Genomic DNA, 19,134 nt, shown 5'->3' on the forward strand with positions numbered 1-19,134 from the left:
CCAAAGTGCTGGGATTACAGGCGTGAAAAAAATGTTTTAAGAGATGGAGTCTCATTATGGTGCCCAGGCTGGATTTGAACTCCTGAGCTGGCTTAGATTTACTTTTTGAGTGTTAGAATATGTAGATATTTATTAGCCAGCCTCTTTAAAAGTATGGTTCAGTGTAGGACTGTTAAAAACTTGGTAACTGGAAGAAGTATGACTGAGACAATCCTGATTGTTTTGTAAACTGATGTTTGCTTGTTTAAGAAATATTAATATTAGGCTGGGCACGGTGGCTCACGCCCATAATCCTAGCACTTTGGGAGGCCGAGGTGGGTGGATTGCATGAGCTCAGGAGTTTGAGACCAGCCTGGGCAATATGGTGAAACCCCATCTCTACTAAAATATGGAAAAAAAAGAAAATAGCCGGGCGTGGCAGCGTGTGCCTGTAGTCTCAGCTACTTGGGAGGAAGGAGAATTGCTTGAACCCAGGAGGCGGGGGTGCAGTGAGCTGAGATAATGCCACTGCACTCCAGCCTGGTGAGAGAGTGAGACTCTGTCTCAGAAAAAAAAAAAATTAATGTTTGTAATCCCAGCACTTTGGAAGGCTGACTGGGAGGATTGCTTGGGCCCAGTTTACAGTAAGCTATGCTGTTGACACTGCACACTCCAGCCTGGGTGACAGCAAGACTCTGTCTCTTAAAAAAAAAAAAAAAAAAAAGCCGGATGCGGTGGCTCATGCCTGTAATCCCAACACTTTGGGAGGCTGAGGCAGGCGGATCACCTGAGGTCGGGAGTTCGAGACCAGCCTGACCAACATGGAGAAACCCCATCTCTACTAAAAATACAAAAAAATTAGCTGGGCGTGGTGGCGCATGCCTATAATCCCAGCTACTCAGGAAGCTGAGGCACGAGAATCACTTGAACCCGGGAAGCGGAGGTTGCAGTGAGCCGAGATCGCACCATTGCACTCCAGCCTGGGCAACAAGAGTGAAACTCCATCTCAAAAAAAAAAAAAAGTTCAATATTGAAAAGTTAACTAGTAATCACCTTTAGTATGAAGATATTTTTCTTTCTTTTTTTTTTTTTAAGACGGAGTTTCACTCTTGTTGCCCAGGCTGGAGTGCAATGGCGCGATCTCGGCTCACTGCAACCTCCGCCTCCCGAGTTCAAGTGATTCTCCTGCCTCAGCCTCCTGAGTAGCTGGGATTACAGGCATGCGCCACCACGCCTGGCTAATTTTGTATTTTTAGTAGAGACGGGGTTTCTCCATGTTGGTCAGGCTGGTCTTGAACTCCTGACCTCAGGTAATCCGTCTGCCTCGGCCTCCCAAAGTGCTGGGATTACAGGTATGAGCCACCACACGTGGCCATGAAGATATTTTTCTAAACATTACTTCATCTCTTTATTATTGAAGGTGACTTTCTCTGTCTTTAGCTGTCTTATGAAAGTATTCTTCAAAGATGAAAAAAGATTACTGAGGTATTTATAATTAACACTCATTTTTAAATTTTCAGGTCTCAGAAAGATTCCAGCAGCTAATGAAGCTCTTTGAAAAGTCAAAATGCAGGTAGTTAATGGTTACACTACAGGAGACTAGTAAAATAAATGTTTGACGCTGTAGTTGTGCAGTTAATGGCCTGTTAGTCATTGAAGATGTGAATAGTGGGTGAGAGACATCCAGTTGAGTTCCTGCTTCAGTCACAGGTTGGAGGATGGTTGCTCGAGCAGGCATCTAAGGTGACCTCATCCACAGGGACGTGCTCAGAGTGAAGCCTGCTGCAGTTCAGATCAGCATGGCATCTCTCCTCAACCTTCTGATTGCTGATGAGTCTAAGGTGGGGGGAAATCCATTTGATTAATAATAAAGTTTTTATAGATACATCAAACATTCTTGAAAAGCAGTATGTGGTTCATAAGCAGTGAAGTCTGTGTAGTGATGGTAATTTAATATTTCTCACATTTTTAATTAGTGCTAATTAAAATACAAAACATTTATAGTCTATTGTCATCCCAATTGATGACATGATTTACCATATTAAATTGTTAATAATGTTCACAGACATGTTTCTTCAGTTTTTGTTTTTGTACTTGTCGTACAAGTTGTTCTTGTACATACAGGTTTATTAGGGCAATAATATTTAAATTATCAGCAGAAGGCTGGGTGTGGTGGTACCCGCCTATAGTCCCAGCTACTCGAGAGGCTGAGGCAAGAGGATCACTTGAGCCCAGAAATCTGAGGCTAGGGTACTAGGATTGCACCTGTGAATAACCAGTACACTCCAGCCTGGGCAATATAGTGAGATCCAGTCTCTAAAACCTAAGTAAGTAAATAAATTACCAGCAGGTTTTTTCTGTTAGATCTCCGCCAATTGCTTAAATATTTTGGATTTTTATGTAAGCAAAATTTTAAAGATATTTAATGTATCACAATATTTTTAATTGATTTGCTGTCCTAATTATTTGAATGTAAAACATGCAGTTTTAAATGAAGTTTGAATTAAATCTGAACAGCAACTATATTTGGACATACAGAGTCAGGCACAGTGGCATGCATGTAATCCCAGCACTTTGGGAGGCCAAGGTGGGCAGATCATTTGAGGCCAGGAGTTCTATACTAGCCTGGCCAACATGGTGAAACCCCATCTCTACAAAAAAATACAAAAATTAGCCAGGCATGGTGGCACGTGTCTGTAATCCCAGCTACTTGGGAGACTGAGGCATGAGAATCGCTTGAACCTGGGAGGTGGAGGTTGCGGTGAGCCAAGATTGCGCCACTACACTCCAGCCTGAAAGACAGAGTGAGAAAAAAAAAAAAAACTAGATTTGGACATAGAGCACAGTGCTAGTGAAATCTTCAAAATATGTGTAGTAGTTTACTATGATGTTAAATTTCTTTTTTGTTTGTTTGTTTTGAGACGGAGTCTCACTCTGTCACCCGGGCTGGAGTGCAGCCGCACGATCGCAGCTCACTGCAACCTCTGCCTCTCAGGTTCAAGTGATTATGACGTTAAATTTCTATTTACATAATTCAGAATGTTGCCCGATGCAGTGGCTCATGCCTGTAATCTGAGCACTTTGAGAGGCTAAGGTGGGCGGATCACCTGAGTTCAGGAGTTCGAGACCAGCCCAGCCAACATGACGATGCTTCATCTCTACCAAAATTACAAAGGTTAGCTGGGCATGGTAGAACATGCCTGTAATCCCAGCTACTTGGGAGCCTGAGGCAGGAGAATCACTTGAACAAAACACACACACAACAGAATATAAGCTTGAATAATGGGGAATTTGGAGAAGAAGCTTATTCTAAAGAATTTTTTTAAAAAAGCTCTGGGCAAAAGTGGCTTGATTATTAGATTAACTGTGCTTTTTAAGATTTTTGCTGCCTTTAAGAAATTAAATCAAGTTTTTTTTTTACCTTAATGTTATATTAAAGTATGATTTCCATTCTGTTGTGAAGAGAATGTAAATTATTTTAAACAGAGATGGGGTTTCGCCGTGTTGCCCAGGCTGGTCTCGAACTCCTGGACTCAAGCGATCCATCTGCCTTGGCCTCCCAAAGTGCTCGGATTACAGGCGTAAGCTACTGCATCTGGCCAAAAATCTAAAACCATTTAATGAATTTGATATTTGAGATTTCTTTGCTTGCAGGATAGCACATACTGTGGGTTATTTCATTCGTAGCTTGTCTCTTAACTGATTTGTTTTCCCCACAAGTACTGTAGTCCTATTAAATTTTTGTCAGTATCAAAGTATAATGATAGTTACCAAACTGATTGCAAAAGCTAGGTTTTTTTTTTAAATTTTGAGACCAATTGGAAGATAAGAAAGCTAGTTTATTAAACACCAATATTGTCTAAATGGAGCTTATTTAAGGTAACACATTATGAGATAGTCCTGTCAGAAAAATAGAATAATAACTTTAGCATTTTCTTACATTACAGATAAGTTGCTGAATTCCTGGGACTCTTAATTGATATTGCATACTACACAGAAGCTTCAAATTCCTCATGTTTTAAATGAGCACTAGAGAGAGGTTTATCACCTTTTTGGTTACCAGATGATAATCTACATTTGTTATTACTCAGTGACTCTCTAATTTCACATCAGCATGTTCAGCTTGTTCTAGTCATCATTCTGATTTGCTTATCTGTTTTTGGTCAAAATATTTATTTTTAAACATGTTAGAACTTACCAAAATGAAAGCAACAGTGATGTATTGAAATCTTAGTTTTGATATTTTAAAGAAATGACTTTCTAGATTAAAAAAATAGTTTTGTAGCATTTTAAACTTAGTGACTATTTAGTTCAAGTGTTCATCCATTTTTTATTTGCTTTTCTAATTGCCTCTCCTTGTTTTGGTATATTGTAAAATAATTTAAATAATGTATTTATAAATATGTATAATTATGATATAAAATACTGTGTGTATATGTATGTATGTGTGTTTCTGTGTATGCACACATAAATGGCTTTGCCTAGCCAAGGATTTTTTTTATCTGTATAAAATTTTTTGTATAAAGTTTGCTTTCAATAACAGTAATGTATAATAAAACCATGTAAAGTTTTGTTGTATTTTGATTCGAATGTTTCTTTTACTTTTATTGTGTTTAGGTAATAATTTAAAAAATCAAGAGGTAAAAGTCCCAGGGGACATAGGGTGCAATTTTGAAGTGGTTCCTGGTGGGGGTGTGGCTGGCTGAATGGCTCTGAGTAGATTGAGAAAACTGATTGCTGTTGCCTGCCTTCTCACAGCAAGTACCAGAACGGTGAACCATATCTCTGCTGCAGGTGTCCTCACAGATAAAATTAGAGTAGCACAAGAGCTTTTTGGGTGAAGCTTTGGAGAAAACAGGTGTAAGGATTGATTAGCTTGGGCATTACTTCTTCACCCTTCTGCCTTCAGACTCACAGAACTTCTCAGTTAATAATCTAGGCCCTAGACTCTAGGAAGTGCCTCTTCTCATTGCCATTTTTCTCAGGGGGTCCAAAGGAAGAAGCCCTGTCCTAAAGGATTACACATTGAAATAAATAGCCGTGGTTTTGTAGTGCTAGGGCTCTCCAACATGGGGTTTGTCCCCTTCCCTCTCTTTGAACCCTTAATACCGACTAGAGGGTTGGCCATCAGTCCTTCTCCAGTGCATACTCTCACTCAGAAGATCTCATACCACCAGGTAAGTGAGTTCACAAACGATATGATAACCGAAAGCTACTACTAGTTCAAAAGAAAACTGGATTACGTAAGACTTTCAGAATCTAAAATGAAACTAATAAACATTAAAAGATGTTAGCAACGTGATACAAGAAGTAATGAAACATTTAAAATAAATAACATAATAAATGGAGTAAAAGGGTAGAGGCCAGGCATGGTGGCTCATGCCTGTAATCCTAGCACTTTGGGAGGCCGAGGCAGGTGGATCATGAGGTCAGGAGTTCAAGACCAGCCTGCAAGATGGTGTAACCCTGTCTACTGAAAATACCAAAATTAGCAGCGCATGGTGGTAGGTGCCTGTATTCCTAGCTACCCAGGAGGCTGAGGCAGAGAATTGCTTGAACCCGGGAGGTGGAAGTTGCAGTGAGCCAAGATCACACCACTGTGCTGCAGCCTGGGTGACAGAGCAAGACTGTCTCAAAAAAAAAAAAAAAAAAAAAGGATAGATACAGGTGCAGAATGAATTAGTTGGAAAATCAGGCTGAGAAAACCCCAGAAAGAAGCAAGAAAAAGAATATAGGAAAATAGGAAATATGAAAGCGGATTTAAGCAAGATGGAAGCCAGAAGTAGGTGTGCCAACATTCAGGTAAGAGGCCTAGAAGGAGGAAAAAAATAGAGATTGAAAGGGCCATAGGGTGCCAAACGAGAGACATACTGAAATTGAGGAGTATCAAGGTAACGAGAAAAATCTAAAAGCTTTTAGAGTAAATGTATAAAGGTACAAGAATAAGATTGACTTCAGTCTTCTCAAGTGCAGTACTGGATGCAGGAAAATAATGTCATATTTAAAGTACCGGACTTAAAGTTTTAGTCTATCTAAATTGTCATTCAAATGTGTTGACTTAATAAAAACATTAAGATTAAGATCCCTATCCAAAGGAAAAGAAGTCACCATATCAGAAAGACACACACGTTTATTGCAGCACAATTCACAGTTGCAAAGACATAGAATAAACCTAAGTGTCCATCAGTTGATGAGTGGATAAAGAGAATGTGGTATACATATATCATGGAGTGCTACTCAGCCACACAAAAAGAATAAAATAATGTCTTTTGCAGCAACTTGTATGGAACTGGAGGCTGTTCTTCTAAGTGAAGTAACTGAAAACCAGATAATATTCAGGTGTGGTGGCTCACACCTGTAATCCCAGCAATTTGGGAGGGTGAGGTGGGCAGATCACCTGAGGTCAGGAGTTTGAGATCAGCCTGGCCAACATGACAAAACGCTGTCTCTACTGAAAATACAAAAATTAGCCGAGTGTGGTGGTGGGCGCCTGTCATCCCAGCTACTCAGGTGGCTGAGGCAGGGAGAATTACTTGAACCTGGGAGGCGGAGGTTGCAGTGAGCCGAGACTGTGCCATTGCACTCCAGCCTGGGCAACAAAGGGAGACTCCGTATCAAAAAGCAAACACAAAAAAACCCAGATACCCCTTTCTGCTTCCACTGCCACCATGGCAGTCATGAAAAAGCTTGTGGCAAAGCAGGGCAGAAAAAAAAAAAAGCAGGTTCTGAAGTTTACTCTTAATTGCACCCACTGTAGAAGATGGAATCATGGATGCCGCTAATTTTGAGCAGCTTTTGCAACAGGGGATCAAAGTGAATGGAAAAGCTGGGAATCTAGGTGGAGGACCAAGAGCAAGATCACCATGACTTCTGAGGTGACTTTTTCCTAAAGGTATTTGAAATATCTCACAAAATTTTGAAGAAGAATAATCTGTGTGATTGGTTGCACGTAGTTGCTAACAGTGAAGAAAGTTATGAATTACATTACTTCCAAATTAGCCAGGACAAATAGGAGGAAGATGAGGATTAAAATTCATTTATCTGGAATATTTTGTATGAGTTTGTGAATAAAACTTGGGAACCAGAGGAAAAAAACCCAGATACCACGTTCTCGCTTATAAATAGGTATGCAAAGGCATACAGAGTGGTATAATGGAGATTGGAGACTCAGAAGGTGGAACGGGGAAGAGATGAAAAGCTACATTTTGAATACAATGTTTGCGACTTGGGTGACTGGTGCACTAAAATACTAGACTTCAGCACTGTGCAGTTCATCCATGTAACTGAAAACCACTTGTACCTCTAAAGCTACTGAAAAGTTTTTTAAAAAAATGAAAAAAGATTTGCTGGGCCGTGTGGGGTGGCTCACACCTGTAATCCCAGTTCTTTGGGAGGCTGAGGTGGGCGGATCACTAGGTCAAGAGATCAAGACCGGGCCTGGCGTGGTAGCTCACGCCTGTAATCCCAGCACTTTGGGAGGCCGAGGTGGGAGGATCACGAAGTCAGGAGATCGAGACCATCCTGGCTAACACGGTGAAACCCCGTCTCTACTAAAAATACAAAAAATTAGCTGGGCACAGTGGCAGGTGCCTGTAGTCCCAGCTACTCGGGAGGCTGAGGCCGGAGAATGGCGTAAACCCGGGAGGCGGAGCTTGCAGTGAGCCGAGATCGCATCACTGCACTCCAGCCTGGGCGGCAGAGCGAGACTCCGTCTCAAAAAAAAAAAGAGATCAAGACCATCCTGGCCGACATGGTGAAACCCCGTCTCTACTAAAAATACAAAAATTAGCTGGGTATGGTGGCGCACGCCTGTAATCCCAGCTACTTGGGAGGCTGAGGCAGGAGAATCGCTTGAACCCTGGAGGCAGACGTTGCAGTGAGCCGAGATAGGGCCACCGCACTCCACCCTGGTGACAGAGCAAGACTCCGTCTCAAGAGATAAAAAAAAAAAAAAAAAAAAAAAAAAAAAAAAAAAGATTTGACAGTGCTTCGCATTGAAAAATTTTGGAAAAAATACTTAACAAAAAGTCCAGAAGATACTACAAAATCTATGGGGATAACAGTGTTCAGATACCTTGGTAAGATGTGTATAGGGGGAGAAAGATTTTTTTAGAAAGCAATAAACCAGAATTATAATTTTAGACAGTATCAACATAATGGCGAGTAGAGGAGATCAAGAAAGTATTCAAGTGTTACAGTTCTTGCCTTTTTAGGAAGAAGGTATAGACATAAAAATGCCAAACTTAAAACTGAGGTATGGCATTCACATAGAAAAGTGCATGAAAGAAATAGTTTTCACAAAGTAAACACTTATGTAACAGCACCCAGATCAAGAATTAGAACATTATCAGCTCTCCAGAGTGCCCCCCATTCCTAGTAATAGTCCTTCCTTCTCCCTAGGGACAAATATTATCAGAACACTGTTTCTGATTTATATTATCATAGATTAGTTTTGCTTGTCTTTGAACTTTCAAATGGAATTATAACTGTAGATACTATTTGGCTTATTTCATTAAGCAGTATGTGAGGTTCTTGCCTGTGTTGAGTATAGCAATAGTGAATTCTTTCTCACTACTATATATATTTCAATTGAACCACAATTTATCTATCCTACTGTCATAGACATTTGTGTTCTAGTTCGGGACTGTTAGAAATAATGCCATTGGCCAGGCACAGTGACTCACGCCTGTAATCCCAGCACTTTGGGAGGCTGAGGGAAGCAGATCACGAGGTCAGGAGATTGAGACCATCCTGGCTAACATGGAGAAACTCCGTCTCTACTAAAAATACAAAAGCAAAAAATTAGCCGGGCTTGGTGGCGGGCACCTGTAGTCCCAGCTACTTGGGAGGCTGAGGCAGGAGAATTGCTTGAGATAGACTTTTGCTCTTGATGCCCAGGCTGGAGTGCAATGGCGTGATCTCGGCTCACTGCAAACTCCACCTCCCAGGTTCAACCAATTCTCCTGCCTCAGCCTCCCAAGTAGCTGGGATTACAGGCACCCACCACCATACCTGGCTAATTTTTTTGTATTTTTAGCAGAGACAGGGTTTCTCCATGTTAGCCAGGCTGGTCTCAAACTCCGGACCTCAGGTGATCCTCCCACCTCGGACTCCCAAAATGCTGGGACTACAGGCATGAGCCACCACGCTCAGACTTTTTTTTGTATTTTTAGTAGAGACAGTGTTTCACCACGTGGCCAGGCTGGTCTCAAACTCCTGGCCTCAAGTGATCCACCCACCTTGGCCTCCCAAAGTGCTGAGATTATAGGCATGAGCCACCATGTCTGGCCTATTTTATTTTATTATTTATTTATTTATTTATTTATTTATTTATTTTTGAGACAAGGTCTCACTTTGTTGCCCAGGCTAGAGTGCAATGGTGCAGTCACTGGTCACTGCAGCCTCGACCTCTTGGGTTCAAGTGGTCCTTTCACCTCAGCCTCCCAAGTAGCTGGGACTGCAGGTGCACACCACCATACCCAGCTCATCTTTGTGTATTTTGTAGAGACAAGGTTTTTGCAGTGTTGCTCAGGCTGGTCTTGAACTCCTGAGCTCAAGCAATCCCCCTCCTAGCCTCCCAAAATGTTGGGATTACAGGTGTGAGCCACTGTGCCCAGCCTACCATTTTTTACTTAACCATTCAGTGGACATTTGGGTTGTTTCCACATTTAGGCTACTGTGGAGTATTATGAACACAGCTGTTCATATTTGGGCCCCTGCTTTCTTTCATTTACTCATTTATTTAATTTTTCTTTTTTACCAGCTTCTACATCAAGAACACAAAGCTTGGCAGGGTGCACTGGCTCATGCCTGTAATCCCAGCACTTTGGGAGGCCAAGGCAGGATGATCACTCGAACCCAAGAGTTCAAGACCAGCCTGGGCAACATAGTGGGAATCTGTCTCTACAAAAAAAAAAAAAAAAATTAGCCAGATGTGGTGGTGGCGCCGGCATGTGGTGGCACACTCTTGTGGTCCCAGCTACTCAGGAGGTTGAAATGGGAGGATTGCTTGGACTTGGGAAGTCAAGGCTCCAGTGAGCCATGATTGTGCCAGTGCACTCCAGCCTGGGAGAGAGTGTGAGACCCTGTCTTAGAAAAAAAAAAAAGAAAAAAATGTATACTGTTTATCAGCTTACAAAAGTTTCTTTCTAGGCTGGGCACCATGGCTTACGCCTGTAATCCCAGCACTTTGGGAGGCCAAGGTGGGTGCATCACTTGAGGTCAGGAGTTCGAGACCAGCCTGACCAACATGGTGAAACCCTGTCTCTACTAAAAATACAAAAATTAGCTGGGCGTGGTGGCGCACACCTGTAATCCCAGCTCCTTGGGAGGCTGAGGCTGGAGAATCGCTTGAACCTGGGAGGCAGAGGTTGCAGTGAGCCAAGATTGTGCCACTGCACTCTAACCTGGGTGACAGAGTGAGATTCCATCTCAAAAAAAAAAAAAAAAAAAAAGTACCTCCTTTATTTATTTTCTCCTTTATTAAATGTGGTAAATTAAATCATTAAAAAAATTAAACCTTGCAGTTTCAGAATAAACTTTACTTTTATTTCATTTTTTCTTAAAACTCCTTTTCAACACAATAATAAACCCAACTTTAAAGTAATGTATTATATCCTTTTTAAATATATTGTTGGATTTAGTTTACTATACTGTTTGTTTAGGATATTCTGTTTTTGTGTGTGTGAAATTGGCTTACATTTCTTCATTTCTTTCTTTTCTTTTCTTTTTTTTTTTAAGATGGAGTCTCACTCTGTCGCCCAGGCTGGAGTGCAGTGGCACAATCTCTCTCACTGCTGCAACCTCCGCCCCCTGGGTTCAAGCGATTCTCCAGCCTCAGCCTCCTTAGTAGCTGGGATTACAGGCACCTGCTACTGCACCCGGCTAATTTTTGTATTTTTTTAGTAGAGACAGGGCTTCACCATCTTGGCCAGGCTGGTCTTGAACTCATGACCTCGTGATCCACCCGCCTTGGCCTCCCAAAGTGCTGGGATTACAGGCGTGAGCCACCGCGCCTGGCCCATTTTTTTCTTTCTTAATGTCTTGTAAGGTTTTGGTATCCAAGTTATTATGCTGACTCCGTACAGTGAATTGGAATGTGTTCCCTCTTTTTTTTTTTTTTTCTTTTTTTTTTTTTTTTTTTGAGACGGAGTCTCGCTCTGTCGCCCAGGCTGGAGTGCAGTGGCGCAATCTCGGCTCACTGCAAGCTCCGCCTCCCGGGTTCACGCCATTCTCCTGCCTCAGCCTCTCCGAGTAGCTGGGACTACAGGCGCCCGCCACCACGCCCGGCTAATTTTTTGTATTTTTAGTAGAGACGGGGTTTCACCGTGGTCTCGATCTCCTGACCTCCTGATCCGCCCGCCTCGGCCTCCCAAAGTGCTGGGATTACAAGCGTGAGCCACCGCGCCCGGCCGTGTTCCCTCTTTTTAAATTCTTGAAAAGTTACATGATAAGATCAGTGAAAAACGTGAGCATAAGCCCATTGCTGAGTTTCTTCTCCTGTGAAATCTGTTTCTTGAACAGAAAATGTGTACAATGCCATAATGGTGAATAAGTATTCCATTGGGCTGTGCTTGGTGGTGCTGACAAAAGCATTAAGGTCAGGGAGGTAAATCCATACTTGGAGAATACGTCTCTCCCAGTGAGAACAAATTACATTCCCCTTCACGGATAGGGTCAGTCTGATGTAAGAGACCTTTTAGTAGGTAGTTGGCTAGTCCATATTGGGACTTAACTTTGACTTTCTTCTTGACATGTTAAGCCTTCCACAATGGAGGCACCCAGGTCAGCTTTGGTGAGTGGAAATCCATGTCGCTGAGCCCATAGTCTTCTTTCTCACCACCATGGTGATTTTGTATATGGGTCCATTGAGCAAGCACTGGATTTGCAAGGGAAAGACACAGACCGACATCCCCAGAATGTATTATTTTGTTCATTATTGAGATTCTCTTCTACAGTAGGTGTCTTTGGTGAACACTGACATAAAACACAAATATCTTCACATTTTGTCTCTAATCCTAGAAGTCCCTTCACGATACTTTTTTCTTAGACGTTGTCACATTTTGGTTTTTCCAAGTCTTAAACCATCCAGGCAAACCTTTAACCACTTCCTTTGAATGTACATCCTATGTCTGGCCCTTTCCCACTCCAGTTGAAGAAGACAATCATATATGCTGCTCAAAGTTCTATCCCCCAGGAGAATTTCCCTTCATCATTATCTCCTGGTTGGCATTGTAACATTGCAGCAGTCTATTTCTGGCCTTTGCTAGCACATCAGTCAGAAACATCTGGAAAATAGGCCCAAATATTTTTTCTCCCCCTCAGTTAACTGGTCATAAGGAACTTCATATGAGGCTCTAGGTGTTGACTGAGTGAGAAAAGAAGCAGGTACAGTATTGGGTATCAGAGGAATCTGCTTATGCAACTAATACACCTTCCAGACCTGCTTCAGCCTGATGTTTCATATAACATTTACACTTACTGACGTATTACTGCTGTGTGTGCCCAACCTTATGGTGGCATGGGTCAGATAATGCCCAGTTCATTCTGGATATCTCAGGTCACCTGGTCACTTGATGTACCATGGTCAGGCATTCAGTCTCTAACAGGGCATAGCTATGCTCCAGAATGCTGAAGCTCTGCACTGTGATTCTTTTATTAAGGCTTGCTAGAGCCTCCATGTGACATATTGTATCAGTCAGTTCTCATGCTGCTGATAAAGATATATCCAAGACTGGGTAATTTATAAAGAAAAAGAGGTTTAGTGGACTCACAGTTCCACATGACTGGGGAGGCCTCACAATCATGGTGGCAGGCAAGAGAGCTTGTGCAGGGGTACTCCCATTTGCAACACCATTAGATCTCATGTGACTTATTCACTACCACCAGAACACTATGGGGGAAACCATCCCATGATTCAATTATCTCCACATGACCCCACCCTTGACACCTGGGGATTATTACAATACAAGGTGAGATTTGGGTGGGGACACAGCCAAACTATATCACATATTTATTAGCTAAAGTTTCTTTGAGTTCATCGAATTTGCTGGGATTTTGCACACTCTTGCACTGCAGCCTGAACTTACTGCAGAGCTTTTTCTTTCTCTGTTTCCCAGTAAAAGCTCACAGCCTTACAGGTTATTCATTTAATGGACCAGAGTAGCATATCAAATGACCTCCATAATTCACAAAGGCTTATCAAGCATTGCACCTTTTTTTTGTATGGTGTTGGTGGTAGTGGTAGTTGTAGTGCAAGGGATAGAAACTACTTTCACTCGGGGAGGACTGGATCTCTAGAAACTTTGCTGAAGTGGCAGGTCCCTTAATTTTTGTGGGGCTTGTATTCTACCCTGTGGCCTGCATTTGTCTTCTTACTAAAATATCTACAGTACTTTTCTCTTGCTCATCAGGTCTAATCAGCATTATGTTATCAATGTAGTGACCCAGTATGATATTCTGGGGGTTATCAAGATCGTCTAGACCTCTGTGGCCTAGATTATGGCAGAGAACAGGAAAATTGATGTAGCCCTCAGGCAAGATGGTGAAAGATGTATTGTTGACCCTGCCAGATAAAAGCAAATTGTTGGAGGTTGGCAGCATACATTCTAACACTCCAGGGCCTTATAAAAATCAAGAAAATAGCCATTCTCAGATGTCAGCCTGCTCAGCTCACGGAAGCTTAGAATTAAAAAAAATATATATATGTACATATATATATTTCATAAAAATATATATTTCTATAAACAACATACAGAATTGAGAGTTTTAAATTTATGAGAGTATTCCAAAGTATGTATTGTTCTGTGATGTCCTTTATTCACTCAGATTTTTTTTTTTTTTTCAAATGGAGTATCGCTCTTGTTGCCCAGGATGGAGTGTGTGCGATCTGGGCTCACTGCAACCTCTACCTCCCAGGTTCAAGCTAAGTCTCCTGCCTCACCCTCCCAAGTAGCTGGGATTACAGGCATGTGCCACCACCCCTGGCTAATTTTTTTTAATTTTTAGTAGAGACGGGGGTTCACCATGTTGGTCAGGCTGGTCTCGACCTCCTGATCTCAGGTGATCCACCCGCCTCGGACTCCCAAATTGCTGGGGTGGGATTACAGATGTGAGTTACTGTGCCCAGTCACTAAGAATATTTTTGAAATTTATGTTAATACAGACTCATTCACTTTGTTTTGTTCTGAGACGGAGTCTCACTCTGTCGCCCAGGCTGGAGTGCAGTGGCGCGATCTCCGCTCACTGCAAGCTCTGCCTCCCGGATGCACGCCATTCGCCATTCTCCTGTCTCAGTCTCCCAAGTAGCTGGGACTACAGGCACCCGCCACCATGCTCGGCTAATTTTTTGTATTTTTTAGTAGAGACGGGGTTTCACTGTGTTTGCCAGGATGGTCTCCATCTCCTAACCTCGTGATCCACCCGCCTCGGCCTCCCAAAGTGCTGGGATTACAGGCGTGAGCCACGACGCCCAGCCTTTTTTCTTTCTTTTTTTTTTTTTTTTTTTTTTGAGATGGAGTCTTGCTCTGTCCCCCAGGCTGGAGTGCAGTGGCGCGATCTCGGCTCACTGCAAGCTCCGCCTCCCGCGTTCACACCATTCTCCTGCCTCAGCCTCCCGAGTAGCTGGGACTACAGGCGCCTGCCACCACGCCTGGCTACTTTTTTTTTTTTTTTTTTTTTTTGAGACGGAGTCTTGCTCTTTCACCCAGGCTGGAGTGCAGTGGCGCGATCTCGGCTCACTGCAGGCTCCGTCCCCTGGGGTTCACGCCATTCTCCTGCCTCAGCCTTCCACGTAGCTGGGACTACAGGCGACCGCCACCTCGCCTGGCTAATTTTTTGTATTTTTTAGTGGAGACGGGGTTTCACCATGTTAGCCAGGATGGTCTCGATCTCCTGACCTCGTGATCCGCCCGCCTCGGCCTCCCAAAGTGCTGGGATTACAGGCGTGAGCCACCGCGCCCGGCCGGCTACTTTTTTTTTGTATTTTTTAGTACAGACAGGGTTTCACCGTGGTCTCGATCTACTGACCTTGTGATCCGCCCGCCTTGGCCTCCCAAAGTGCTGGGATTACAAGCGTGAGCCACCGCGCCTGGCCAAGATGGGGTTTCACCATGTTAGCTAGGATGGTCTCCATCTCCTGACCTCGTGATCCACCCGCCTTGGCCTCCCAAAGTGCTGGGATTACAGGCGTGAGCCACGGCACCCGGCCTACTTGGTTCTCTTTTTAAGGCACATGACTTCTGTTAATATTTGCAAATTGATATAGAGAAAAAGCATTTGCCATGTGAATGGCTGCATACTGTGTAACAAGACTAATTCGATTTCTTCCATTAAAGATACCACATCTGGGGCAGTAACTGCAATTGGAGTCAGTGCATGATTAAGGTGATAATTTTCTAAGATCTATTATTCTTTTTCTGTACAAAGGATGAGATAGGTAGTACCATGCAGCACATTTAGTGTCTTTTTTGAGACAGGGTCTCACTCTGTTGCCCAGGCCGCAGGCTGAAGTGCAACGGCATGACCCTGGCTCACTGAAACCTCTGCTTCCCCAGTTCAAGCAGTTTTCGTGTCTCAGCCACCCAAGTAGTTGGGATTACAGGCATGCGCCACCATACGCGGCTACGTTTTGTATTTTTAGTAGAGATGGGGTTTCACCATGTTGCCCAAGCTCGTCTGGAACTCCTGGCCTGGAGTGATCCACCCGACTCATCCTTCCAAAGTGCTGGCCCCTTGAAAAGGGCCACTGTGTTTGGCCCCTTTCAAGACTTTAATAGAGGCACTAATCTCTGCAATTGCCCTAAGGATGAAGTATTGTTTTTTTGTGGGGGAATTTAAATCTTCCATCCAACTCTTTCCTCTATTATGTCCTATCTCCTCTGTGTTATTTCCTCTCCTCTTCTTTAATTTCTTTTAGGTTGATTATTTTTAATTCAATTTTACCTCTCTTTATTGTTTTCTGAGAGATTACACATGCATCCTTTACTTATCAACGTTTAAGAGATTACACATGCATCCTTTGCTTATCAATGTTTAATATTCTGACTCTGATAAAATGCATTCAATGTATTATCATTACTTTTCAGGTGACTTTTTACCTAATACTATACAAATACAGTTATTAATACATCATATGTTTTTACCTCTAATTAATTCTGACAGATAATTTGTACTTCGGGCTGATGTGCCAGGCTAGTGGAAGTTTAATGTCACCTGTCTACCTTTTATTATCATCCTTTTTTAAAAACTAAATGACCAAAAATGGAATAGGCAGATTATAACGATGAACTATCAGTAATTTTATGCACTTCTACATTTTATATGGAAAAGAGCAGGCTTAGAAATGTGCCTCAGAGCTGTGATCTGAAACCCTCATTGGGTTCTAGTGATGCCTTTGTGGTCAACACCTCTAAGATGGCAAGAAGATTATGTGCTTGAGATATGACTAGTGAAAGATGCTGCACACTGAGAGTTTGGAGACCTGGTCTATCGGCATTGGGCAAGTCGTTTGACCTCTCTGGAATTCTCATTCTTTCTCGACAAAAATCAGACCTAGGTTTCTAAGGCTACTACTGGCTTCCAGATTCTCTATTTAAAAAGAAAAATATTTTCTTGAGCCATATGTTTTGACCTAATAGAATATTGCTACAAGAATGGTGACACACACCTGTAGTACCAGCTACTCAGGAGGCTGAAGAAAGAGGATCACTTGAGCCCAGGAGTTGGAGTCCAGCTTGGGCAACAGAGCAAGACCCCATCTTTAAAATACTACTACTACTACTACCAATAATAGAATATTGGCCCAGAAATGGACGGCATGCTGTGGCGGGGCTGGTGCAAGATGCCGCTGCCGGTTCAGGTGTTTAATTTGCAGTAGGGGCTGGGCGCGATGGCTCATACCTGTAATCCCAGCATTTTGGGAGGCTGAGGAGGGCAGATAACTTGAGGCCAGGAGTTCGAGAGCAGCCTGGCCAACATGGTGAAACCCTGTCTCTACTAAAAATACAAAAATTAGCCGGACATGGTAGTGCATGCTTGTAATCCCAGCTACTTAGGAGGCTGAGGCAGGAGAATTGCTTGAACCAGGGAGGCAGAGGTTGCAGTGAGCCGAGATGGAGCCACTGCACCCCAGCCTGAGCGACAGAGGAAGACTCCACCTCATTAAAAGAAAAACAAAACACACAGACCACACACACACACACACACACACACTAAAATTTGCTGTAGGTGTGACCTCCTCCTGCCTGGCATGGCCAGGAACTTAATCTTGAGCGCCAGCCTGTCTCCTATACGCTGCTCTAAGGAGGCGGCAGTGGAGCCCATGCAAGTCGACAAGGACCCCCCAGAGGACCTGCAGAATGCACCAGACGTCAACTACGTGGTGGACGCCACCCTGGAACTGGAGCAGTGCGTTGCCAGTTGCAGCGGCCTGATGTGCACCGAGCGGCTACAGTTTATTGCTGGCTGACTACTGCCCCTTGCTGCAGGTGGAGGCCCTGAATATGGCGCTCTCCTTCCTGCAGAGAATCTTTAACGTGGACCTATACGAAGAGGTCCACCGGAAGCTCTCGGAGGCCACTAGGAATCTGCGGAACTCACCTGACCCCATCCCCGAGAGTGGCGTGGAGCCCCCGCCCCTGGACACGGCCTGGGTGGAGGCCGCTCAAAAAGAGGCCCTGCTGAAGCTGGAGAAGCCGGACGCAGACCTGAAGAACTACAAGCGCAACTCCACCAAGGAGCGCACCGGGCGCGGCCACGATGATTCAGCAATGCCCTCAAGTGTCACTCACAGCCTGAGACTACTGCGGCAGCGCCAAGCACGCCATCAACATGTCCTCAACGTCTTCAAGGTCAGCGTCTACTTGCAAAATTGGCCTTACGTGCTGAGCCGCGTCAGCAAGGCCGAGTCCACCCTGGAGATGGCCGAGCAGCGAGGACAGAGGGGCAGCCAGCCAGGCGCAGGCGGTCCTCACTCAGCTCCAATGCGCTGGAGGCTTGGCCGAGCTGCCGTGAGGAAGTACAAGCAGGGTGCCAAATGCTTCCTGCTGGCTTCATTTGATCACTGTGACGTCCCCGAGCTGCTGTCCCCCAGCAACTTGGCCGTCTGTGGGTGCCTGTGCGCCTTGGCCACCTTCGACCGACAGAAGCTGCAGCGCCACCTCATCTCCAGCAGCTCCTTCAAGTTGTTCTTGGAGCTGGAGCCGCAGGTTGGAGACATCGTCTTCTAATTCCACGAGTCCAAGCGTGCCTCGTGTCTGAAGATGCTGGACGATGTGGCCACCTTTATGCTTGAGGCCAGGAGTTTGTGACCAGTTGGGTCAACATGGCGAAATCCCGTCTCTACTAAAAAACACAAAAATTAGCCGGGCCTGGTGGTGCCCGCCTGTAATCTCAGCTACTCGGGAGGCTGAGGGAAGAGAATTGCCTGAGCCTGGGAGGCAGAGTTTGCAGTGAGCCGAGATCGCGCCGCTGCACTCCAGCCTGGGAGACAAAGAGAGACTCTGTCTCCACAAAAAAAAAAAAAAAAAAAAGGAGGAGATGTAGGACAACCTGCTCTCGGACATGTGTACCTCCCCCACCTCCACTCCCCCACCGCCCCACCGTCAGGACCCTGTACGCCCAGATTCGCAACTGCGCCCTCAATACGCACAGGGTGGCCGTGCTCTCAGCGCCACGGTGGCAGCCCGAGAGGGTGAGCTGACGCAGCAAGTCCAGGAAGGGCTGATCGCGCCCGCGTGGACTCACACAGCAAGATCCTGGACGCCCGGGATGTGGATCAGCGCAAGCACCACCTTCGAGAAGTCTCTGCGGATCGGCGGGGAGCTTCAGCACCGCGCCAAAGGCCGGATGCTGAGGGTAGCTGTGCTGCGCAACCAGATCCACGTGAAATCCCTTCCGGAGAAGGGAGCCCGGGGAGCGACTCCTGCCAACAGCCAGTCCCAATGAACACCAGCTTCTGAGGGGTGGCCCTCAGCCTCCAGGACGTCTGCACACCCTCCCGCCCCAACGGACCTGTTCACCTCGAGGCAGCTCCGTGCCACCCGCGGCCCAGCGGAGGGCCTGGCTGTGTGCCCTCGCACGCCGTGTGCCCTCGCAACCCGTGTGCCCTGTGCTGGGGCCTGGGAGGCAGGCGGCTGCTAGCCATCCTGGAAGGCG

The 19,134-nt window shown here is 44.7% G+C and overlaps 1 protein-coding gene and 2 pseudogenes across 6 annotated transcripts in view; all 3 read left to right on the forward strand.

Annotated features, from left to right (window-relative positions):
* CASP8AP2 (caspase 8 associated protein 2) overlaps positions 1 to 4,557 on the forward strand; it is a 49,257-nt gene extending 44,700 nt beyond the window's left edge. For 5 of the 6 annotated variants that reach the window (XM_055258924.2, XM_055258926.2, XM_055258925.2 and 2 more), the window contains 2 exons: positions 1,500 to 1,552; positions 3,927 to 4,557. In XM_055258924.2, coding sequence (XP_055114899.2) covers positions 1,500 to 1,552; positions 3,927 to 3,930 — 57 coding nt within the window. In that variant the 3' untranslated portion in view covers positions 3,931 to 4,557. The remainder of the gene's footprint in view (positions 1 to 1,499; positions 1,553 to 3,926) is intronic. The other variant, XM_063619420.1, reaches the window with a different exon arrangement.
* Positions 4,558 to 6,647: 2,090 nt separating this feature from the next.
* Positions 6,648 to 7,009, forward strand: LOC129462900 (large ribosomal subunit protein eL22-like; annotated as a pseudogene).
* Positions 7,010 to 16,819: 9,810 nt separating this feature from the next.
* Positions 16,820 to 18,924, forward strand: LOC129462909 (COP9 signalosome complex subunit 1-like; annotated as a pseudogene).
* Positions 18,925 to 19,134: the final 210 nt, after the last annotated feature.

This window comes from Symphalangus syndactylus, chromosome 2 (genome assembly GCF_028878055.3).
Source record: "Symphalangus syndactylus isolate Jambi chromosome 2, NHGRI_mSymSyn1-v2.1_pri, whole genome shotgun sequence".
Lineage (NCBI taxonomy): Eukaryota > Metazoa > Chordata > Mammalia > Primates > Hylobatidae > Symphalangus > Symphalangus syndactylus.